This window comes from Coptis chinensis, chromosome 6 (genome assembly GCF_015680905.1).
Source record: "Coptis chinensis isolate HL-2020 chromosome 6, ASM1568090v1, whole genome shotgun sequence".
NCBI classification, from domain to species: Eukaryota; Viridiplantae; Streptophyta; class Magnoliopsida; order Ranunculales; family Ranunculaceae; genus Coptis; species Coptis chinensis.
Genome location: NC_141461.1, coordinates 89380029 through 89405544, shown reverse-complemented (window position 1 = coordinate 89405544; position 25516 = coordinate 89380029). Strand labels below are relative to the sequence as shown.

Here is a 25516-nt window from a genome sequence, read left to right as displayed (position 1 = left end):
TACGGATATTATGCGAAAATTCTAGTAAATGTGGACCTTTCAGAACCCATACCTAACTAGATTTATGTGCAAACAAAGTCGGTGAAGTTTTGGCAGACAGTGGAGATTGGGAAGTTACCAAAGATGTGTACACACTGCAAAATTATCGGGCATCTGGTTACTGAATGTAGGAAACTAAAAGGTGCTATGCAAACTTCTCGAGGGAAAGAAAATAAAGGCAAAGATGTTGTGATTGACCTTACCCCTGATGCCGATTTTCGAGGAGGGAAGACGAGAAGGAAACGAAGTCGAAAACAGACGCAAGCTGAACCTAGTAAACAAGGAGAGACAATTTGGAGACCAATATCTAATGAGCACCCGGTGGAAACACAGACTCAGAATAGGTTTGAAAATCTTGAGATTGAGGAAATACAAACCATAGAGGTGCAGGAGCTAGCTGCCGAACAAGGACAAGAAGTAAATGGGGGGACATGCAAAGATAGAGAATCATTGCAGGAAGCAGACCAAGAGCAGAGTACGTACTCTGCAACAAAAAAAAATGCAGAGACAGTCAGGGAGGAGGAAGTAATTTCTTTGGAGAGAAACAAGGAGATTGACAATGCTGGAAACGAGGGGACTGAGCATGAGCATAATCCCAACTCAGCAGGCAGCAGTGACGTATCACTGGCTCGAATCCATGAAGTTTACTTTGAAAAAACTTTGGTCGAGACTGAAGCGGAGAAAATTCTTCAAATGATGGTATGCAAACAACATTCTGGAGTGGATGATAAAGAACCTCCTGACCCAGAAACCCCTACTTCCAGATGGGGAGACATGGCGGAGGATGATGAACAAGAGGAACAAGATCCTACTGTGGGCTTGATGGGCTTGATGGTGAATGATACTCAAGAATCCGATATAATCTTCAGGAGTCGAAACAAACCTCAGTGGCAGATGCAACAAACATATCCCCCAGTTACCAGGTCCAGATCACAATCGCGGACTGGGCAAAAGGGATAATTAAAGGTGGATTACACCTTCACTCACAATAAAAAAACCTCGATCTCAATGAGGTGCATATTTTGGAACATCAGAGGAATTGCGAACGACAAGTCGGAAAATAGGCTTTCGAAGCTCATCAATAAATGGGATCCTGACATAGTAGGTATTGCCGAACCTATGATCAGCCCTGATGATTTCTCTAAGTCTTATCTCCAATCTTTGGGAATGAGTTCTTGCTTCTTCTACAACACTAGTCCAAATAGAGTTCCTAACATTTGGCTTTTCTGGAAGACAACAGTTGCTACTCCGAATATGATACATTGCTCCAATCAACAGTTAACAGTGGAGATAGATGGAGTGCTTTTGTCTATTGTTCATGCTCATTGCATCTATGTGAATCGGAGGCAACTATGGATGGATCTTCATCAGCTAAGCCTCATGAACCTTCCATGGTTAATTCTTGGTGATTTTAATGCTTATCTGAGTTACTCAGACAAACAGGGAGGCCATCGACCATCTACAGCAGCGATGTCTGATTTTAGAGATTTTGTTGGTTCCAATCACTTGATGGAAGCTCCTTGCAATGGGTTTCATTCTCTTGGTGGAACAAGCAAGTCGGGCGACTTAAAATTCTGGGTAAACTGGACAAGATGTTCTTCAATATTCTATGGAGCTCCAAATACCCGGGATGGAACTATAAGGTATGTAACAGGCTATGCTCGAATCACTCTCCTATAGTGGGTCGAAGCGTAGATATTCCTCGACCAAAAAATATTCCCTTCAAATTCTTCAACATGTGGTGTTCACACTCAACTTTCAGAGATACGGTTCAAGAAAATTGGGATGTTCCTATGTCAGGACATTCAATCTATATTCTGACACAAAAACTTAAGCGACTGAAAAGCGCTTTGAAAGTTTGGAACAGGGAGATATACGGTAACATCAAATTTCAAGTTGAAGAAGAATCCAAGAGTCTAGAGCAGATGCAAAAACATTTTGAACAAGGGAACATGAATCAGGAGTTCACTATGCAAATGGTGAATCAAGAGAACAAGGTTGAGCAATTGCTAGAACAAGAACATATGTTCTGGAGGCAGAAAGCAGGAGCCAGCTGGGATAATGATAATGATCGAAGCACCAAGTTCTTTCACGCAATGGCGAATAGAAATAGAAGCAAATCTATGATATTGGAACTAAAAAACAATGAGGGGAACACACTCAGCACTCAGGAGGATATCGGAGAGTTCTTGGCCAAGCACTATGAGGATAAATTCAAAAAATCAGAGCATGAGATTGATTGGAGTCTAATTCAAAATATGCCTCAGGCAATTTCAGATGAAGACAATGAGAAGATATCTTCCATCCCATCAGCACAAGAAGTGAGGGCAGCGGTTTTTCACCTTAAAGCGGACAGCTCCCCAGGCCCTGATGGTTTTACGGGCTTTTTCTTTCAACAATGCTGGGACATTGTGGAATATGATTTGGTCAGAGCTATAAGATATTTCTTCATCAAATCTCGGCTGCCTATGGGAGTTGACTCGAACTTCATTGTGTTAATCCCTAAAGAAAAGAATGCCAACCAAAGTTAACAAATTCAGCCTATTTGTCTTTCTAATTTTGTGTTCAAGATCACCACCAAGATTCTCGCCATAAGATTGAGCCCAATTGCAGAAAGGATCATTAGCAAGGAGCAATATGGTTTCATCCCAAATAGAAACTCAGCAAGCCATTGGGTTAGCCTCCGAGTTAATCAATGAGCTGCAAACACCTCGGCATGGGGGAAGTTTAGCAATCAAGATCGACATTTCTCAAGCTTTTGATACAATGGATTGGGAATTTCTATGGGCAGTCCTACGGCATGTGGGATTTTGTGATATATGGATTCAATGGCTACAAGGAGCTTTCTCTAGCAACTCAATGTCTATAATGCTCAATGGTGAACCGAAAGGTCATTTTTCTGCTGAGAGAGGGTTGAAACAGGGTGATCCACTATCTCCAATGCTTTTTGCGATAGCAGAGGACTGTTTAAGCAGAAACATCAGCAAGCTTGTCCACGAGAAGAAGATTCGGCATATGGTGGTTAATGGTAAATACTACAGTCCATCACACCTAATGTTTTTTCGATGATATTTTCTTGTTCAATCTTGCTAACATGAGATGCAAATGCATGTGATTGTCAAGATTCTTAATAGATATCAAGACTTGTTGGGACAAATCATTAACAAGGACAAATGCAAGATTTTTCTCAGCCCAATGACAAAACAGATCGGAAAACAAACTAATCTGAGGAGACTTTGAATATCAAGGAAGGAAAATCGCACGAAAAGTACCTAGGGGTACCTCTAGTCATGGGGAGAGTAACGAAAGTAGCACTTGCTCCTTTGGTGGATAAGATCAGAAGAAAAGCTTCAAGATGGGCAGGCAAATTACTATCTTTCCAAGGAAGGGTAGTCCTTGCACGCGACATATTCTAAACAAAGATCCCAAAGGCATAATATGGCTATATACAAGTGGCGAAATCGATAAAGGAATGTGAAGCTATTATCGAAATTTCATTTGGAGCGAAACCCGTAAACGGAAATCTATCACGGTATCATGGGAGAAAGCATGCAAGCCTCTGAGAGGAAGGGGGACTAGGGTTAAGGAGACTACAAGATATAAATCTCTCAATGCTTATGAAACAAAGCGTGGAGTCTTCTAACAAAGGATTGTGATTGGGTGTCCTTCATGAAAGGTAAATATACCAATCGATGAGGGGATGGTCAAATTACAAAACCTCCACTGTTTGGAATGGTATCAAATGGGCACTAAGTGAGATGAAACATCTTCATGGATGGGGGCGGTGGGGAATGGCACCTCTATCAATCTCGGAGAGAACTGGATGTTGAATAAACCCTCTGCGACTTCTTTTCGAAGAAGCGAAAAGAGATTGTCAAGTTTCATCAAAGCTCGGTGAGTGTATTCGGGAGATAACCGGAATTTTTCGGTAAACATGACTCAACCGCGGCAAATGGGCATAGAACTGGGCACTCTCCCCGCAGACCAAATAGTGCAAGAGAGGATACATGGGTATGGGTAGGTTCTTCTCTTTGGAACTTCCACGGTTTGAAGCTCATGACGCCATCGAAAAGAAATCACCAAACCAAAGATGGTGTAAATTCATATGGGGCTCAAAAACTCTACCGAAAACACAAGGGATTGCATGGAAGTCATGCACGCGTACAACCCGAACAGATAATCAACTCGAAAGCGAAAAATGTAGCCGGCTTCTAGATGTTGCATCTGCCGCGAATCGACAAAGAAACTCGAGCATATTCTCTTTCAATGTACTCGCCAAAAATAGTATGGAACTATGCTCGAGACATTTTCAGCACTTGCAAGAACCCAGAATCATTTCAGGATGTGCACCAGCAAGGTAAACACTACAACTCCCTCATACTTGATATGTGGAAAGCTTGTTCTATTACTATGATGGTGAGTCTTTGGAAGAACCAAACAGAGTGCTTTACGACAATAAAGCCTCAAGCTTATCGCATATTTGCTTTTTAGCAAGACGAGCAATCATTCGAGCTCACCACAGATCTACAAGGCATATGGAGAACTCGGTTCATGATTTAAAGATTCTTAGAGTCTTCAACCTTCAACACAAGCTGAGAAGAGCACCACGAAATCATTGAATGTTTACGGACTCTTCCTCCACCTGGAATATTAAAGGTAAATCTTGATGGGTGCTTTCAGAGGAATCCCGAGATCGAGGTTGGGGAATGGTTATGCAAAACTATAAGGGTGAATTCTTAGGTGCAGCGGCAGGAGGTCTGGGGGTCAATACTAACTACATGGCTGAAACAGTTGCTATTGTGGAAGCATACACAAAGCCCCGGACACAGGATGGAAATATATATGGGTGGAAAGTGACTCGAAATCTGTAGTCCAAGCTTTTCAGGAGAATAAGGTACATTGGAGAGTCCGAGAAAGGTGGCAAACTATGATGGAGTAGGCAGCATGGATCAATGTCACAACCACTTGGAGAGAGACTAACCTTGGAGCCGATAGCTGCTCTAAACATGGGGCTAACTTGGCTCAAGGTGAAAGAAAATGGTGGGATAGTAGACCACTCTTCATGAAGAATCTAGAGAATCACTACACCACTTATTTTCGTTTTGTCCACTAGATCATTGATGTTTTAGGAAAGGTACACATATGATGTAACCTTCATTAAGCAGTTCTTAATATGTAACTTCCTCTTTTGTAACCCTTATTCTTTATTAATCAATTACCTTTAGCAAAAAAAAAAAGTAATGTAAATGTTGGGTTATCCAAGCGCATGTTTCTTAAGAAATACCAAGGTTTGCTTCAACCTTTTATTTTGCCATATGAAACAAACCTTCGTATTTCGAAGCAAACCTTGGTAATCCTTAAGAAATACATGTGGAGCCACCCTTGGATTACCCAAAATTTGCATTATTATTATTTCTTTTTCCTTACGAATTAAAACTTTCAGTAGCATGTCTTGCAATTAAGTTATACTTCTAAATGAAAATGCACTAGAGTATTTCAGCAGTACCAGATGGGGCCCAAGTCATTAATTAACCAAAAACTAGCTGTTACAATAGGAGAAAACCTTCAATATGAGGCTTCATGGGCTCAACACTTTAAATTATGAAGCTATTTTCAACTCTAAACTTTTATGACTATCAAAGAGATTCAACTTTAGATAAGGGACAAATCATAACAAAGCAGTAAAGAAAGAAGCAGATAAGCTCATACCGGTCCAAAGACAGAACACAAAGGAAATGTATGGCACAATCCTGAAGAAACTCCCAATTTTTCATCCATGAATGCCTTGTTAGAGTTGCCAGATATATATTTTGATGTTTCCAAGTCTAGGATGGGCCCTATATTTTCAGAGAAACTCTTCTGCTCTACCATGTCACCCCCTTCCTTAGAATGAGATCCAACATCATACACGTAAGCCTCCGCTTCAACCTTGGCAGATTCGACCTTAAGCACATCACTAACCTGCTCAGGGATCAAGTCACATCCTCCATCTTCCATCTTAATGCATGTACCAGGATTTGCTCCCTCGTCCACAGAGGTCATTGTATATATAGTCAAACATATACCATATTCCGACTTCAGTGTTTTCCAGTTTGGCTCTAACTCCTCCCCTCGGAACTGAACATTCAAATTTCAAGTTCCATCTTTCTTTTCAATGTGGTCAATTCCTATTTTATTACTTCAGTCTTTTGTCGAATGTGCACTTCGAGCTCAAATCAGGCGTAAACACTCCAGAAGAACTGCCATGATAGGTTATAATTTCTCTTAAAGCCATCATACTACCATGGCGAACCTCCCAATCTGGAATAAAAGCATCAAAAATAAGTATCTCCACAAAGTACCATACTTACTACTTAGCAAAGGAGTACTCATTTCAACGGTAAAAGTAGTATTCAAGAACATACAAACATAATTAATAGAAAACTTTTTTATTCGTTAATGGCTATAGAAAACCTACATGCAAAGATATATTTAAATACAGATTAACAAAAAGGACAGATAGGATACATACTGAGATCAAAACATATCGAGTATACATGCAAAGATATATTTAAATACAGATTAACAAAAAGGACAGATAGGATACATACTGGGATCAAACATATCGAGTATGAGTTGCTCTATGAAATTTTGAAAGGGCCACTGTCCTTCTCCATCATAATCAAATGCATCATCATCTATAACAACATCCATAAAGATCTGTGAACAGATAAGAACCTGGTGACCTAAATCCCAAACAATTATACTTTGGCAGTGGTGATACTTTTCAATCTATTAGATCTATAAAGAAGCATGGTCTACAATTATAACATCGTGGAGATTGGTTTTAAGCCAGCCTCTCCTTTCTTGAAAAATTGGAAGATCCTTTCTGATTAGGTAAATAAAGTATCCATCGTACCTTATTGGATCTGGACATGTAACCTTCGGTAAAACCAAACTCTGAGAATGTGGTGCTTCAGACTCTGCAGCATCACACCAGCTTTTTGTCTGGTCTTTTGCATTTATCTTCACTTTCCGTTTTAACAGATTCAATTCCCTGGCACTTGGTCTTTTTGATAGAAAAGTAGGAACAATATTTGCAACAAGTTGTTGGATTTGGTTCCCATGCTGGAATATATAAGATCTATGACCGACCCCATTTTCATGAGAACTAAATTTGTTTACAAGAAGATCTTCGTCTTTGATCACATCATTGACATCCATAAACTGCTCACATACATGCTTTCATTATTTAAGGTAATCAACATTAGAACAAAACTAGGTGAAAACAATTCATACCCATTAAATGGTTACAATAAAAAGGTATCTAACAGTAGCTAAAACTGATGCGTAATGAAGAAAAAAAACATTCAAGTATTCAACCTATCCTCTTAACAAACAATATAACATATGATCAACTTGTGGATGATTTGCCAAAATAGTAATTGTTATCCATACCTTAATATCAACTTGTGGATGATTAACCCTTCCTTGCAGCAAAACAAGAAACAATTTTTTTATCAAAATTCTCACCAACGGAAATCACTACAATTCTGGGCTTTATTTGAATTGGAGAAGAAAATCAAACTTTTAGAAATCGGGGTGAGCGATAGAGAAAAAAACAAATACCTGATCGATAACCAAAATTGGGGAAAGATGAAACAAAATCACTACTTGAAACCCTAGCTAGTTGAAAAGAGGGTGTCGATAGAAGTTTTAGTGCTAGACAGTTTTTCCCCCTTTTTCTTTTTTCTGGTTTTTTATTTTCTTAGGGAGTGGGGTTTTGCTAGATTGCTTTACCCATGGTAGGTTTATTTTTTGGCAAAACATTAGCCACCTTTTCTGTATAAACGGTGGGGTAAATGAATGTAATAAAACAAATTAGGAATTTTATGTTGTACCGTGGTATATGGCATATTATATGCCACTGTTTTAACCGATTTCAAGTATGAAATTAGAAAAGCCATCTTTACCGTGGGAATTGATTATTAGCCACCGTTATTGGGAAAACAGTGGTATATGTCGTTTAACCTACCGTGGCTAATGTGCATTTATGTAGTAGTGGTTCCATGCTACTAAACTGGATTTTTCTGAATGTATTCGATGGTACTGTACTCTAATTACTCTAATTACTTTTTCAGAGACAAAAAGATGAACCAATTACTTTACAAGTTAAAACAGTCATAAATCAAAATACTCGAGTGTGAAAACGTTAGTTAAAGTTTCAAACTTTACTCCAAAAACACTCCAAAAACTAACTTTTAACTTGGGATGTTACTGTTGTACATAAATGAAACGGCCCTAAATGAAACACATTTATGACTAAATACATCATTAATGAGCCTATATATCACAAACATTAAAGAATGGGGAGCCATAAAGTAAATAATTTAAAGCAAACATTATTAATGCTAGAATTTAAAGCGTACGGAGAAGCTTCAAAAGGCATCTCGACTAACCTTCTAAGAATCTGTTGGTGGAAAAACGTTGTGCACTTGGGATGCGTGCAATCAATTTCAAAATAAATGATGAAGAAGAAGAACAAAAGCAACCAGAATCAGAACAAAGCCAAGATATTCCCACGAGATATTTCTTCTCTCCCATGCATTTAATACATGCAATAAGGGAATTCGTAGCTACAAGGGCAAATATGACAATCTACATGGGCCCCAAAAGTAGGTTCCACCGTTCCACGTCCTATTTTGGAATGAATTACTAGGGGTCGATTTTGATACAAAACTTAACTCGGGGTCGATTCGGCAATCTATTTCGTCCTAGACTAGTAAACTTGTTTTAATGATATGTGCGATAATATGAAGTGTGTTGTGACACCCCGAATTTCGACAGAATTTGGAAAAACATTATTTGTTCCCGACTCTTCGATCTCCGAGGTGTGACGCCCTCTCAACTCCCAAAAACCCATAAACAGTTTAAATATGCGGATAATTAAAAACCAATAAAAATTTCAATTAAACAAATGTCCTCTTCATTACAAAAATTCATCAAATAAGATTAGGTTACAAATCTCTTTTCAATAACTCTTTAATTAAAATTACAAATGAAAATACAAATAATATTTCCTTTGAAAATCTATATCACCTTAAGGGAAAACAAAACCTATCTTGAAATGCAACGCTGAAAACCAAAGCAAACCAATTAACACTAAACTAAGACTTATCAACTGTGTTCATTTAATGAACACACCCGATTGCAAATCGGGTCACCATTATAAAAATCTTTGGTGTGAGTAGCTCTAAAATACAACATATTCTTATACAAATATATACACAAACCTTACGGCAGTTAGTTCCTCCACCGGCCTTAACTTTCAAATTACAACATCTTTAAATATAATAATTAAAGAAAGTTCCTCCAATCGAAGCGTCTTAACTTCCCACTAACCACCTGAAATGACTATAATTATAATAAATAAGGCATGTAGTTCCTCCATCGAAGGTTCTAACTAAACAAATAACCAACATATTACCATAATTAGATTATTAAGGCTTTCTTTGTGTGTCCCTAAAATCCGCGTCGTATCTATGTCATACCTAGTTTCCCTTGCTACCACAATAAACATGTACATCCACATGCCTCCCCTTACATAATGAACCACATTTTTAAATGAAGCCAAATATATGTAAATACGCCACTATTTGGCATAAAATATCAGGCGTCATCATTCTATTTTGCTTAACGGAATAATCAAGCCACTATTAAATTTCGCCAAAGGGGCCATTCAAATTTCTTTTGAAACGCTAGAAGGGCCAATCAAAGTTGTGGTAGCTAGGTTCTAGGATTTTCGTTACGTAATTTATTCAAATGTCATCCATTAATGACTCATAATCATTCCACTATGTCATGTGCAGGTCAATTACCTTATTGCAAATATTTAGAAATATCAAAATTATATCTCATAACCACTTTCATTCTTTCAAAATATATTATTGTTATTGCTAAAGTCTAAAGCATCTCACATATATAATAATGGAGCGGTGATACATTTATTTCTCCCAAACATATTGCATTAATATATATATCCCAACATATTATATCATGTCACAATTGCTTCAACGTATCGCATACATTTTTATTATAGCGTATTAGGAATATAATGTCTCCTAACATCTCAATACCGTCACGTGTCAAAAATACACAATATCAATGTCAAATCTTTCTTAGATAATGACAACCACATTATACAAGCTTCCACAACATTTTATTACTACACTTGTCCATATAATATACAACATAAAATGTAGCACAATTAGACCGTCAAAAGTCCACAATCAAGGCCCAATACTAAAGTCTATAAATCTAAGTTCGTATATAATTTAATACTCATAAAAACATATATATTAAATTCTTATTATCAAATTCCCCATAGTTACGTTATTATATTGCAAATTTTCGCCAAATCTTAATTAGATAATGACAAACAAAATTATACAATATCCGACAACGTTTTATTACTACATTTGTCCATATAATCAAATAGGTGAAAAACTGGAAAAAAATCAACATTCCACAGTCAACGATCAAAGTCAAAGGTCAATGGTCAACGGTCAAAGTCAACTGTCAATGGTCAAAGTCAAAGTCAACATGTTATGGTCAAAGTCAAACTGGCATGGTCAAAGTCAAAGTCAAACTATCGTTTCTATGTTCAACAGGTTCAGGGTCATAGCCATGGTTCATGGCTAAGGTCAATGTGCATGGCTCATGGGCTCATGACTACGAAAACGGTTCGGACCCAACTAGCCGAGCCCAAACCTTAGAACCCGAAAGTCTAAACATTTAAAGACCCAATTTGGATCTATATTACGTTGTATGGACCGGCCCCAAAACAAACTTGAAACTGGCCCAAAGAAAAGCAATTAAAACTGGCCCCAAGCAATATTAGAAATCGCCCAAAACTTTAGAATGAATTTAAAACAAAGTTCGGCCCTAAAATCAAATCAAAACCGCCCAACAAAAACAAATGAAACCCGACCCCAACAAAACAAATGAAACGGGCCATAGACTAATATTAGAACTGGTCCAAAAATTTAGAACATAATCGGGCCCAAAACAAAAGGTTAAATTCGGCCCAACTAATCACAACTAAAACCGGGCCCAAAGAACCAAGCCCAAGCCGAAAATGGGTTCTTGTTCATCTTCTCCAATTTTTTCCTCCACCACCACCAAAACGCCGGCCACCAATCTCCCATTTTATCAAGTTTCTCCCCACACCAAAACAAACAACATTAATGAAATCGAAAAAGCTCAAATCATTCAATCCCCATTTATACATCAACCTAGATCTAAAATTCGAAAACCATTAAAGCTTGTTTGGTGCTCTTTACGACCAACCGACAACCCACTTACATCAAACCCGCCAACCCACCATACAAAAACACAGTTCAAACCCAAACAAATAAACACAAATATCAAAACCTTCAAAAAATTAATCGGGGAGGAAATTCCAAGCTTCACCCCCATGACGACCTCCAATCACCACCAAATGGCAATCGCACTAACCCCATGAACCCACAAAAAACAAAACAACCTAATCAAAGGGCGGTCGTTTCATGGAAATGAACGCTTTGTTCATAACTTCGACGATCCACCCAATCCGCATTAAATCCAACGATTTCAACCATCACCAATACCCCGACAGTTCAATCACCAATACCCCGACAGTTCAATCAAAAATTGCAAACAGAGAAAACAAGGAAAAATGACGATTTCTCTATTGGACTTTAATTGCCCTTAACGCCCATCAAGCTTTTGACGGTTAAATCTAAATTTTCGAGTTCGAAGTTTTAACAACAACACGCAACGGCCATGACGAAATGAAACGATAAAATTTAGTGAAAACATAGGACAATAAAACGGTTTTTGTATTCCGGTGACCTGTATGAACAACTCAACGAATCCTCCGAGTCCGAGTCGTCGCGTTCCCACGCTCGAGCCTCCATTTTTAATATTTTTATTATCTTCAAAAACCCTATTCTCTAGAAAAATGTGTTTATATACTTGGGTTTGAAACCCAAACCCAAAACAGTCTCGGGCCCAAAAACCAGGCCCGGGTATCCCAAATCCAAATCCAGCGAATTTTGAAAATAATTAATTAAATAGGAAAAATACGTATGTAAAAAATACGGGCGTTACATGTGTTCACCCAATTTTGGACGTAAAATGACTAAGTAAACCAGGTTTTACGATAAATCTCCCTGAGTGTATAATCAGGCCTATAAAAACTCCTCCCCAACGAAAAAACTCATAAAACCTCCCGATTTTTTTCAAAAACAAAACCACAACTTAAATGGACACAAATACTTGTAACTTAGTTCTTGAACAGAGAACTAGGTCCTCATCTTTTTCTACGTCCTTTTTTCTATTGAAAAATAAAAGAAATAATAAACCCAACACAAATATCTAACTTTTTTTTTTGCAAAAATTCTCAAAAAATAAAAATAAAAAAGATGAAGATGAAGATAAATGTAAAAAATACTTGTTTCTCCACACAAAAAGAAAAGTCTAAACTAAAATACCACAAAAGCCTCTTTTTTTTTAAGAAATGTGTGGTTTTGCAAAGCAAAAAGCTAAATAATCCAAATTTTGTTTGAAAAATCACATTTGTTTTTACATAATACACTACAATTACTGTTTCGCATATTGAAAAATATATGCAAAAACAATTTTACATAGTTAAAATGCTAAGCAAAAATACATTTTCTTTCGAAATTACTATGTAGAAATAAATTTGCATAGTCAAATTGTCATGCAAAAATAAATTTGCACAGTCGATCTTATATAGTCAATTTGCTATGCAAAAATAAATTTACATATCAAAATAGTATGCAAAACTAAATTTGCATGGTCAAATTTCTATGCAAAAATAAATTTACATACCGAAATGCTATGCAAAACTAAATTTGCATAGTCAAATTTCTATGAAAAATAAATTTACATGCCGAAATGCTATGCAAAACTAAATTTGCATAGTCAAATTTCTATGCAAAGATAAATTTACATAGTCAACTTGCTATGCATATTTTTTTGCACATGGAAATGTCCATTTATAACACCAGAAAAGAAATAAATCAATTGAAAGAAAATCAAATTTTGGCGAAAAGTCAAAAACTAATCCACCAGAGAGAAACAAAGAAGAGGGAAAGCAAACATATCCAAATCCACCAGTTGAAAAGATAAATTTGCACTAATCTTTTTCAATACACATGAAGTTGAATTGAAAAAGAAATTAAAAATTGATTAACAAGTTGAAGAGATGAATGAGTTGATTCAAGATCAAATTTTCCAATAAACCAAACTCCTCTATAGTATAATCATATGTGATTTTTGAATCATAAATGAAAACTTTCTAAAAAGACCTTTCAAAATTGAACATAATATAAGAGAAAGTAAAGAAATTAAATTTATTGAAGGAGAAACAATGAGTGAAAATGGGTTTTTTTTTTCTTCAAAGGGTAAAAAGGGAGAAAAAAAAATAAGAAGATAAATGAAAGAGATCGTGATTTCTTTTTTCTCAAAAATAGGGAGGTTATTTAACGCGTCATGAATTATAGGGAGGTTATGTGGTGCGGGCTAAACGGAAGGGTTTTTTATGTACCCGGATCAGAATCAGGGAGGTGAGACCCATTTCTTGCTAAGTAAACATAGATGGTTCAGCTGTCACACCCACCCAAATAATTTCCATTTGAAGTGATTGACCTCTAGCTAACTTCATAAACAATGTCTAACTGTATGCAACTAATGCAAGTAGAAGAATACAAAGAACCCTATTTTTTATAGTCATTGAATGAGAAAAATAAGTCTAATTGGTGTACTGTACGTGAACACATCTCCTAGGCTTTGACTGAAGCTCTAAATTTTCGTAACATTTGGATCACCATTAAATCTTCAACCTACAAAACAGGCCACCAAAAATTCAATATTCCAAACCCCCCTTAGGTTAACATGTTGACGTTAACAAATTAAAAATTAAAACTTAAATAAAAATCGCGAATTTGCAACTGAAGTTTAAGGTAAAAACACTTCAGGAGATGCAAATGGAGCCCAAAAGAAAGCCATTTAGGAGAAAATAAGAATATGCAATCCCTAACGGCACTGAGATGCAAGAAATGGCAATGTGTATGTGTTATCTAAGGAAAGATAGTACTGTCTCATTCGGCAGAACATATACACGCAAAGATATGAATTGAAGCTGCCCTCCTCATCCCTCTTGCCTCCATCCTTGTGTGTGTGAGTGTGTGAGTGTGTATGTGTGTGTGTGTGTGTGAGAGAGAGAGACTCTCTTCTCCTTGTCCTATCCAAAGTCTTGAGGTCAAATAATCTTGTTGAATGCTTAAATGTTTTAAAATGAACACCACCTAAGAGCCCTTGTAAGTAAAAGCCTACTGAACTTAATGGGAATTTTCATCATGGCAGCTTAAAATGAACCGTGATAGTTCGAAGCATATTTTGCTCCTAAACCCCCGAACCCTGACCCGCCTCCGCCCACCGTTACACAATTCAGGCAGAAAGGAATGCATTGCCTGAGAACGTGCTCACTATTCATATCAACTTGTTCAATTTCTCCTAAAAAAACACATTACTACTCACTTCTAAACCTGGTGCCAAACACAAAAACCAGTAAATGCTGCAACTGTCAGGAGATTTTGGCTCACTTGGAGGCACACTAAGGATACTTACATAATCCCCACAGGCAAAAAAGAACAGACTTCACAGGAAAGTGTGCAGAGTGGAAATATTTCACAATGGCTTAATCTCGTCCATGGCAGATCCAGGGTTTCCAATCTAGGTGGGCTGCTACTACTAATTTACATTACTATTTTCTTTTTTGATTGAATTCTATACTATACTATTACTACTATGTTTTTTTTCTTGGCAAACTTGGGGTGGGCTACAGCCCCCTTTGATCCACCCCTGTCGACGACATGCCTTTGAGCAAGGAAATAATGACGTGTTCCTGCCTTCCTGATGCAGATGCATAACATAATTGGAGCTTTTAGATGCTTGGAAATGAGGATTTTAGTTTATGGAAAGGTTACTTAACAAGTTCTATTAATCAGAGTGTGTTTTCAGGGTCAATATAGCAATATAAAAATAGGATAAATAATATGGACGAAAATAAGGATTTAATTAAGTTTAGTAAGTTATTTATTACGTTTAGGAAACTAGGGTTTCTTGATGAGTTATGTTTTCTTAGGCTATAAATAATTGTAATCGCCTCATTAGAGGATAGTTTTGGGTTATTAAAAATATTGATTAAAGAATTGAGAGCTCTTTATTTTGTGTTCTTGTTTGTGAGCTATTTTAGATCTAAGCACCACGCTAATACTACATCACTTCCTAGGAATGGAAAAAACATTAGTACACTCTGAAAACTGATCCTTCGTTCGTTTCAGAAATCTAGTGTTTTCCTTCTTTCTTTCTCTAACTTCTTGTTTGAATATGTAAAAAGTAATTGTGTTGTAGCAACAACTCTAGCTCGACACCCAAACCAGAATATGCAAATTCTAGATTTGGCGCCTAATCCGAAAAACCCACAAAACAGAACAAGAAATGGAAATGAACAGATAAACAAAATCGAAACCAGACACAAGGAAAACAACAAACTTTCAAAAAGTTAAAATAAAACAAAAACTCACTCCAATATATCTAACTCTGTCCAAAATATAAAATAACACTGAATACAAAGGAGAGATAAGTTACTTTGCTCATACATAAAAATTACATTATCTGCAAAGCAGAGATATGTCTAGTAACACATGACTAAGCTTGGTGGACAAAACAGCTAGAAGTCATGGTGAAACACCGAGATTTTTAAATGCCTAAGTATAACAGGAATACACATTATGAACCAAAGTGACTCTCTCAGCTCTTACTAAAAGAACTGCAAAGTTCCTTTCAAACAAGACCTTCAGCCAAAATAATATATGCTTGAACAAACATAAATCCAAGCTTAGACACAATAAAATTATAACATATATAAGTAAAATAACATGCAAATCTAATGGACAAGAACAATTACCAAGCTTGAGCACAGCGAAATCCAAAGCTGATGGCTGACAATTTTCAGCCAAGTCCTACACAGCCCCGGGGCATAAATGTGAGTAGTAGAGATTAAAGCATTTAAGATGGTAGACAAAAACTAAGATCTAATCCAAAGCAAAAATGCTTAATAAGAAAAAAATCACTCACCCTATTAGTTCAAACATTTGCGCGTTTGATAGAGACTAGGCTCTCCTTGTAGACAGCAGCCTCTAGAATATTAGTCAAAATGTCTTGGCATGGAAGGTTCTCTAATTCTTGGGCAATAGAATCCCACAATCACAGCATTGGTTCTCCAGTAACATTGTCCCTCTTCCTTCATACTATCTTTCCATCCACAAAAACCCCACAAGGAAAGAAGTGGTACTCTAACACTATCGTATACAGTTTTGTCCAAGACTCTTTTACACCATATTCATTCAATACCCATACTTCAAAGTGCCAAGGAACCTTTCCCAATGAAAAACCCAGTGAAACCATGCAAGCAATTTTTTCGTTTAACAGGGCTAACATCATCAGATAAGAATCATTATCAATATGAAAAACATCTGGCACTGACATAGTTCCAAAAGCCTCAGTGGTGAAATCAAATGAAAGGATTGAGTTATTAGACGATCCATTTTCTCTCCCCAACCAACAATAAATTCCATTCTGGAAGGGTGCTCTAGGATGCTTGTCCACAACAGCAAAAGGCAATACACAGTCAATCGGTCTCCAAGAATCCGTATATAAGCTGTACAACTCAACCCGACTCCTTTGCGAATTATAGTAATCTTCTACAATAACTCTTACCACTTTGTAATCATCAGTTTTAACATCATAACCAAATCCAAAAAATATATCCACGCCGCCATTCATAAGCTCCAGAAGTGGGATAGGCGATTTTGGAAGAAGTCTGAATTGTTTTGTTGCAGGGTTCCATAGATAAATATCTTGGTTGTCATGATCTAGACAAACTATTCCTTTATAAGAAGCTATTATTGTTGAAAATTAAAGTGACTCGTTAAAACGATATGGACTCTAAATATTTGAACAGTTGGTAGTTGTTACCAGAGAGTAAACGAAAGGTAAGTGAGTAACATGGAACGTTAATGTCCATTAAATTATTAGCATCCAAAATGATGAGATGATTATCAGTATTATCCTAATTTGCACACTTATGAAGAAAATGACAGTCTTCGTTCGATGAAAAAGTACCATGATTTGCACACTGACTTGAATCGCAAGAGAGACGCACTGGTAGCCATAGTAGTATGTAAAACAACACAATAGCACACAACAGCTACTTGTCATAACTATGCCTTTTCTGAAACCAAGACAGACTGCATATAATCCCTAGTCTATTTTTCAGGTGCTACAAAGATTTGTTGAAGACTTGAAGGCAAATGACCGTAGAATTCACGCTTAACAACAAAATTGTAACATTTGCGGGAAGTTCATAAGAAAACGATATATTGGGCCAAAAAGCCCAAATCTTATCCATCCGTTTTGGACGTTGCAAATCCGACCCGAACCCAAAGTACTGCAGGCTGAATCCGTGTTTATTGCATTGATTTCTGAAATTTGAGTATACTTTGTATGTCATAATTATTTTTGCACTCAAGTAAGGTTGTGTAAAATTAATGTAGTTACGTTGTTACGAGCACTAACATGCATGTTTGTTTTCTCGGCTGATTAATAACTTACTTGACTACCCAATGTATTAGCAAAGAGTTACATGGTATGGTATGAACAGGACCATATTGAAAATCCGATATATATCGTATACAGAATGTGTCAATATATCCATATCGGATACCTCAAAAACTGAAATATATTAGTGATATTTCATAAATATCAGTGATATTTTGGTCCTTGCATTGAAGTAGAATATATTCTCTTTGCAGCCCTTTAAATTTGAAATAAGTGATCCGCCTGGGTACATGTACCGCCTTGATGCAGCACACACGTACCGTCTGCATATACTAACTTTAGCCTTTATTAGTAATCAAAACACAAATTTTCTTTTACAATATTTACTAATATTCAAAATCAAATAAGAAATATTCATAAAACTAGAAAGTAGACCCATGTATATACTATTCGGCCTTTCGTATGTATACATTGTTTGAATTGTACACACACTCAAACGTGACTCATTCAAGTACCTTATTCACATGCACGTTGGAATACACTTCGAGCAAGGGTTAATTTCTTTTCACTCCTAAATACTAGAATACTTGTTTTCAATTTATTGGAATTTACCACACTAGGGAACTTGTGAGAAGGATTTGATTGGTGGTTATTTTGGCTACTCTACTATGTTTCTTGAAGTTCAAATTACTAAAACTTGCAAAAACCGATTTACTTAATACAAAGGAGATAGAGATAAAGAAGGGGGGAGAGTTAATTCGACTCATGTTAAACTAGTTCCATAATTAAGAAGTTTGCATCATGCTGTCTCTAACCTATTTTGGGTTCATAGACAAACCCAAAACAAGTTAAGACATCGATCCCTAACAACACGAACCTATCTCGAAGCCCATCTTGCTAGCATGAGAGATTGAACTGATATTTCATCTCTGAAATACCTTTTCAATCCCTGGTTCTATTCTACACAAGCCGCTCAAATTTCAAAACCTGGATGCACCAAAGGCTCGCATGCACAACTAGGCCTAGTGTCATCTGGGTCGCGCATGCAACCTTAACTGGAGCTCTATACTCCAATCTTGGACGATCATTGTCATTTTGTGACAGGATGTTAAATACAACATAAGTTCCTAATTAATGATCCAGATCTCCTCAACCGGAGTTTGATCTTCACATGAGCGTCATTAACCCCTCCACTAGAGAGGGTTTTAGCTCATGATCATTAGAATCTGCAGAGATTTAATTCAAAGAATTATAAAAGAGAATAGTAGATTCTAATTTACAATTAAGAGATTTTATTAGTAGTGTGGAGTTGAAATATATTACAACTTGAAATTACAAAAACTAGAAAGTAAGAAAAGGAAAATAGAAATTTGCTTGAAACCAAAAAAATGGAACACAACTAAGTTCTATAATAGAGTAAGTAAAACACTTCCTAATGAGGTGTCATTGTCTATGAAGACTCCCTAACCGTCTTAAGCATAAGAGAGTTTTCTTTCTTTCCTTCCCCCACATGAATATCAATCATCCCATTTAATGCCCCTTTTGATTTTTTTCCTCAATCAAGACTTTTTGCACATATAATTACAACTCTTACCATCCAACTAGTCAAGACTTTATTCACACAAAAGTCTTTCATAGTTTTATGGGTAACTTCCTGAATCGGACGTTGACTTTATATTTAGGACAATTGAACCCGTTGAATATGGCATAAATGATTTATTCCACTGCCGGACGTGGCCCCCACTAGCTGATGTATGAAATACCCCTAATACCCTTCAAGGTATTAGTGTTTTGTTTTTAGAAAAAATGATATATCATTATACGAATTTACATATATACCCTTGAACATCTTCCACCCTCTTGTCACATCTCTTCCTTCCTAGTACATCAGGTTATTTTCTCTCTCTTATTCCTACCTAAACAGGACGTCTCTTCTTCTCTCTCACCAACTTACACTCCTGAGTACAAAGTCACCAACGAAAACCCCTTTTGTTCCCACCCAAATTCAATTCCAATTCCTTTCCCTCTCTTTTCTCCTACCATATTGACCAAATTGTATTGAAAATGTTTGGGAGCTTCCCTATTGTCTTATATCTTAGTTTAGTTGTTGTGAAATAGAGTTCTTGTATAGGAAATGTATGACTAGGCCTGCTTTTTAGTTTTAATCAAAGATATGGTTTAGTTAATCCCATTATAAGTATAAGGCAGAACAACGTAGTTTTTATCAATACAAAAGTATACCGGAAAAAAAGAAAGATGTGAATGCGACTGTAGAATACGGTAGTTCTAGTTTTAATTTGTTGTACAAATGTATATCTAGGTAAGAACAAATATGTGTATGCCCAAAACTCAATATCAAAAGAGAGAAGTCAAAACATGTAGTGGAGTATGATCTTTCCCATATATAAAGTACCAATATACAAAAAAAATCTAAGAAGCACCACGTGAGCAGCTTCAATAATTAGTACTGGAAAGCTATGATGTTGTTTAGAAAATGGAAATATGAGCAGAGGCATCAAAGATCAATTTATTTCCAAAGAACATTTATAATGTCTTAAAGGTATTGTATGTTGTTTTAGTCTAGAAAATAGATCACGTGGTAAAGAAAGATCTATATAAACGTTCAATTCGTGGCATACTCCAATTGACGGCATGTTGTCTTCATTTAGGTGATGTTAGTAGTGTAGGAAAAAGTACTTAATTAAGAAAGATTAATCTTAATTAAAGCAATTAAAAACAAAATCCAGTAGCACGTAGTTTAGTTTGTCCATCCAGGGACTCAAGCACTGCATTTTTGTATTTTTTTCACGGTCAACCCCGATTCTACCATTCCATTCAACCCGACAAGCAAGTCAAGCCATAGGCAAGCAAGTCTTTGGCCACCGTATTTCTTATCATGGCCCCAGTCCGGGTGAAATTGAGACACTGATTTTGCAGTAGCTGATCTGCAAAAAGCGATCACGAAAGACCCCGCAAATTGTAAGAATCAATGCGCTTTTACGGTCGGGGCGTATTTAATGTTCCACTTTTTCCGAGCTTTGATTGTGGTATACAGCTTTTGTCGAGCATTAAGAGGGCATACTGAAGCAGGGTACCGAGCTTTTCGAGGCGGGGTTTAGGATCGGTGATAAGCTCCGCCAGCGAATCATATATCCAACAAGTCCAAGTGGGGAAGTTAAAACCACTAGTATCCAATGCATGTTTGAGATATTGAAGGCCATCATCATGCCCTTAGATCTGGTGACGTATGGGTTGCGGGTGTTTGGTTGGAGCATATCTCTGAAGGTCATCTTTTGGTTCGATGAAAGGTTGGAAGCAAGGACAGAAATCTTTTGTTCCGTAGTCAGGCTCGGATCGGTAAGGCTCACTTCAATAGTCGCATACAATAACTCCCAGCTGACTTGCATCAGTTGAAACAAAAGGTATTTGCACGGTCTCAGAAAGCCTAGAAAAGTACGAGAAAAGAAGTGTGTTTCGGTCAAATAACCGGGATCAATGTGTCGGGGATGATAATGTATGACTGCGATGAATCACATGTTCTGAGTACATCATCAGAGTTGGCAAGTCTGTTATGAGCCCTGTCAAGAAGCACCATGTAGAGCAAAATGACTTTGGAGACAAAAAGAAATAACGAATTTATCAATAAGACGAAACGAGTTGCGTATTAAGTTGGGTAAGTTCAGAGCAGCAGTTGACATAGCTCATCATTTAGCCACTTATTAGGGCTAAGCAAGTGGTATGTGCTCATGCTTAAGTCCAAACCCCGACCATAAAACCTGAGCTTTATAGAGTTAGAAACACCGGACTTTAATAGGTCGCGTTCATGGTACCACCAATACAATTATGCAAGGTATTTTGGATCAGTGCATAATACGGGGCCCAAAGGCATATTTCTCCTGGTAACAATGGAGGAATTCCTCTTTATTAATGGGCCACCCACAATCATGTGTTCCAGAAGCCTCTGATCACATAATTCGGCAGCTTGCTCCTCCAGATCACTGAATTTATTCCACCGATTCAACTAAGCAACTCCCAGAGCAGCGTGACTAGAACTCCCAGAGCAACTCACAGTACCATAATTGACAATTTCTTCCTGACCCAAAACTTTCCCATCGGTAACCTAAGAAAAAATCAAAATCGTAAGAGATAGTAAGTATCTTGTCTCGACAGGGGAACATAAAGTGTTATGATAATAACAATATGATATGTGACACTTTAATATATTTTGAAGATCTCCCCACAGTCATTACCAATGGAGTTTTAATCCCACAAGCCACCTGTGTAAATTTTGGTTAGAAGTCAGAAGGGAACCCCAAAATGTCTTAGAACTGCCACATAATGTACTACATATTGTTTGGTACTGTACGCACAAAAATGTGTACCTAAGTCTATGCAATTGATTTTAGAGTCGCCACTAACTTTATTAAGGAAAAATTGAGTAAAACCTATGTGAAGGACTAGCCCTCGAAACTAGATAATTATTGGGTTCGGGAGTCAAGGTACGATGTGGGAAGGTGTTAGGCACCCACGCTTGCCTGGTAAAACCAGCCTTACTTCTATTGAGGTGTAATGTATTAAGATAGGCAAACGAAGAAAGCTTGAAACATTAATCTACCAAGTTGGATGATCTTCACTAAATTATTAAAAAACTAATAACGATATGCTATAATAAAACTAAAAAAAAAAAATAATCCTAATATGCAATACTAATTAAAATAAAAGAGAAAAGAAAGATGTCACCTGGTTTGGAATGTTGCCTCATACTTGATTGTAGATTGATTGATTGATTGATGATCTTGATTGATTGTTGATAAATGATGATGATAAACTTGATTTGGAATTGACAACTATGATTTTTGGATTGAAACAGGTGATTTGAGAAAAAAAATCAACTTTTGGTGAAAAGAAGCTTCTACTCAAGATCAAAAGAGGGGAAAAGAAGACTAAAGATGAAGAACACGAAGAACTTCACTAGAAAAACCTCAAAGTCGAAATTTTACCTTCAACTCTAGATTAAACTAAAGAAATTATACTCTAGAATGATGAACTAGAAAAGGAAAAAAAGAAGAACACTCAAGAAAAGAAAACTACTGGGCTATTAGCTCTGAATAGCTAGGTCCAGATTATTAACTCCGAATTCCTAACTCCAGATGTTTTTTGTGGGTGAATGAGAGTAATATTTATAGATTTTGGGCGTGGATTCAAATATGATAATGAGTTTGATACAATGGCTGAGTATTGATTAAAAAAAATCCTGATCTCTTTCTGGTTGCACCTCCTAAATCTGGCCCTTGATTCAAGAGGTGGGATAAGGGGTGCGATCTTGGCCCTTGATCTTTGGATCTTTTAGATGGATTAGGGAAAAAAATCAAGGCCTACACATCCTCAATGAGCCCATAATCCAGGGTTTCCAAACATGGCTCCAAAATGACATATTTTCTAGAATATTCTTGATTTTAGGGATCAAATCAAATCAAACAGATAAAGAAGGTTCTCTAGGTTTTTGGAGGCTTGAAAAATAGGCTAGAAACCCTAATGAAAAGGTCCAACTCGAGCTGGATCCACAGCCCACGAGTACGGGTCCAAAATCCACAAAAAGACCCATTTTGACCATATTTTCAATACTACAAATTCCCTTTGACCGGGTCAAAATTAGGCAAACTCTTCTTCACAAAAAATGTTCATTAATCCATTAGGAAGGTCCATGAACTCATTAAAATACCCTTGGGTCAAAATCTTACTCCAATAATATATTACCTTTGCAAATACAAGTAGCGCCTGTAAACCAGTTGAAACGGGATAAGGCAAGATTAGGGTTTCTGAAATCCAAAAGGAACCTAGGCAATCTTGTACTCATTTTGAAGGATTTTTCAAGGGGAATTTAAATATGAAATAATCTTATCCAAAGAAAGAATGGAAAAAATGAGATTTGGGTTCCAAAGGGTTACAGGGGCATTTTGGTCATTTTCAGCTCAAAACTCAGAAAGCAATGAAACTTCAGCCATAGCTAGAACATGATGAGGAGAGTCTAAAGACACTAAAAGAAGATGGAAAGAAAGAAGTTTGATGTAGAAATGAAGACTCTAGAAAGCAAATCACCTTATATGATCAAATTTAATTCAAGACAAAATCGTGAATGAATTATGCCTGGGGTGCAAAAATATGGTGTCTACAGTTGCCCCTCTTTGGCGGAGGTTGCTTGCAATGGAACGGCAAAGCCATGGAGACACACCATTTTTGCCAAGCTCCAGCCAAAATATCTTATGCAATTTTTGAAAATTCATTTGAAAAATATTTTTGAAAGAGGGTATTTCCCTGAATATTTGAAATTCTCAATTTTTTTCAAATTGTTTGTAAAAGCACAGTTGAAAATGGTTGTCACTCAAGAGAGAATGGTATTGTACCTTACAAATGCATGTTTTACGTCTTACATTTTTCAAGACTCAACCAAAGTATCACACCTTCTAATACGTGTATTTTAAGCCTTACATTACATCAATGTGTACTAGGATAGTGGCACTCAGGCCGGACACTTAGGCCAAAAATGGTGATGGATAAGGATGAACAACTTTTTGAAATCAAGGGACAAATTTTTTGAAATATGATATTTTTCAAATTCATTTTAGAAAACTGGTGAAATCAAGTGGATAGATCAATTCATTCATTTATGATTTAGATTAAAGATTATCATATAATGGTGATAACCAAACACTGACGAAAGGAAAGACTCACTGGGGAGAGCAAGAAGATCCACTGGGGATAGGAGATTCTAAAGATGAAGGAAGAAGACACAGACGAACACTGCTGGGGAAGATAAGAGATGTGCTGGAGATGAAAGATGGATGCTCGGGATGATGATATTCAAGTTCAATTAATCAATCAAAAAATTATGTTCAAGTATTCGATTTGAAAAGATCATTACTATGAGTTCAGCCGATCCATCCGTGAGGTCATCGATAAAATCGACATTGTTCTCGCGAACAATTTTAATGTTGCACAAATGGAGTTACCGAAATGATATTAATGATCAAGTGATTGCCAATAGTGCGGTGGAAAACAAAACTTGATGAATATTTTCTCATACTGGAGGGTAAGAACCCCATGATACTAGTATTCATCATTTTATTTACTTTTTTTTTTTTGAAAAGTTTTTTTTTTTAATATATATATATTTTTTTTAAGTGAAAATTTTATTAATAATGATAACGAGTTTTACAAATAATTAGGACAAGCGTGCAACAAGCTGCGCCACAAGTCCTTTTGAATGGCTTTTTTTAAAAGTTTTTTTTTTAAAATTTTTTGATCAACTTAGTCAACTATAAAAATCGGGTCAACTGGTGAAAACTGAGTCAAACAGCTCAAAAACTGGGTCAATCTGATCAAACCCGGGTTAAACAAGTCAAACCCAGGTCCAACAGGTCAAATCCGGGTCAAACAGGTGATAACTGGGTCAGACTGGACCAATCAGGTCAACCTGGACCAAACTGGTTGAACCAGGCCAGACCGGGTGACAAACAGGTAAGGGGTACCCCGACCTTCCTTGTTAGTATTAGCACCATATCATTTTATGAAAACAGACCCTTTAAAACGATGGAATTACGGAAAGGAATCTTTGACAATTCAAACAGTTTTGTCTGTTTGGAAATAAACCATTTCTCATTAAAGGAAGGTTTCTATTTCACATGCCTGCTTTCCTAACCAATCATTACATTTAATATCGCACAGACCCTATATAAACACACAGAACTCGAGCGCAAACGAAAAAAGAATTTACATACCTTTGGCCGACGTCCAGCAGCAAGAGAGACAA

At 36.7% G+C, this 25516-nt stretch overlaps 1 protein-coding gene across 5 annotated transcripts; it reads right to left on the bottom strand.

The window, feature by feature from the left end:
- Positions 1 to 6245: 6245 nt before the first annotated feature.
- On the bottom strand, positions 6246 to 17576 carry LOC147495256 (TATA-binding protein-associated factor BTAF1-like). Of its 5 annotated transcripts, none has more exons than XR_015197373.1 (5): positions 7648 to 7858; positions 7477 to 7504; positions 6938 to 7245; positions 6630 to 6738; positions 6246 to 6339 (listed from the first exon to the last, which is right to left on the bottom strand). XR_015197373.1 is itself a non-coding variant. In XM_086563881.1 (5 exons), the coding sequence occupies exons 1-4, from the start codon at positions 16239 to 16241 to the stop codon at positions 6717 to 6719; spliced, it is 402 nt and encodes a 133-aa protein (XP_086420007.1). In that variant the 5' UTR covers positions 16242 to 17576; the 3' UTR covers positions 6246 to 6339; positions 6630 to 6716. The 5 variants fall into 5 exon arrangements, 2 of the variants coding, with proteins under 2 accessions (XP_086420007.1, XP_086420008.1); XR_015197372.1 differs by having other exon boundaries at positions 7477 to 7508; positions 7648 to 7857; XM_086563881.1 differs by lacking the exons at positions 7477 to 7504; positions 7648 to 7858 and adding exons at positions 16055 to 16109; positions 16225 to 17576.
- Positions 17577 to 25516: the final 7940 nt, after the last annotated feature.

What these genes read in the sequence shown, in the direction of transcription:
- LOC147495256 (XM_086563881.1), bottom strand. An exon ending in TTTCGCTGTGCTCAAGCTTG is followed by an intron (nt 7,246 to 16,054) that starts GTAATTGTTCTT and finishes GTATGTGAGCAG; the next exon opens with TTTATGGATGTCAATGATGT. An exon ending in ACATGTCCAGATCCAATAAG is followed by an intron (nt 6,739 to 6,937) that starts GTACGATGGATA and finishes ATCTGTTCACAG; the next exon opens with ATCTTTATGGATGTTGTTAT.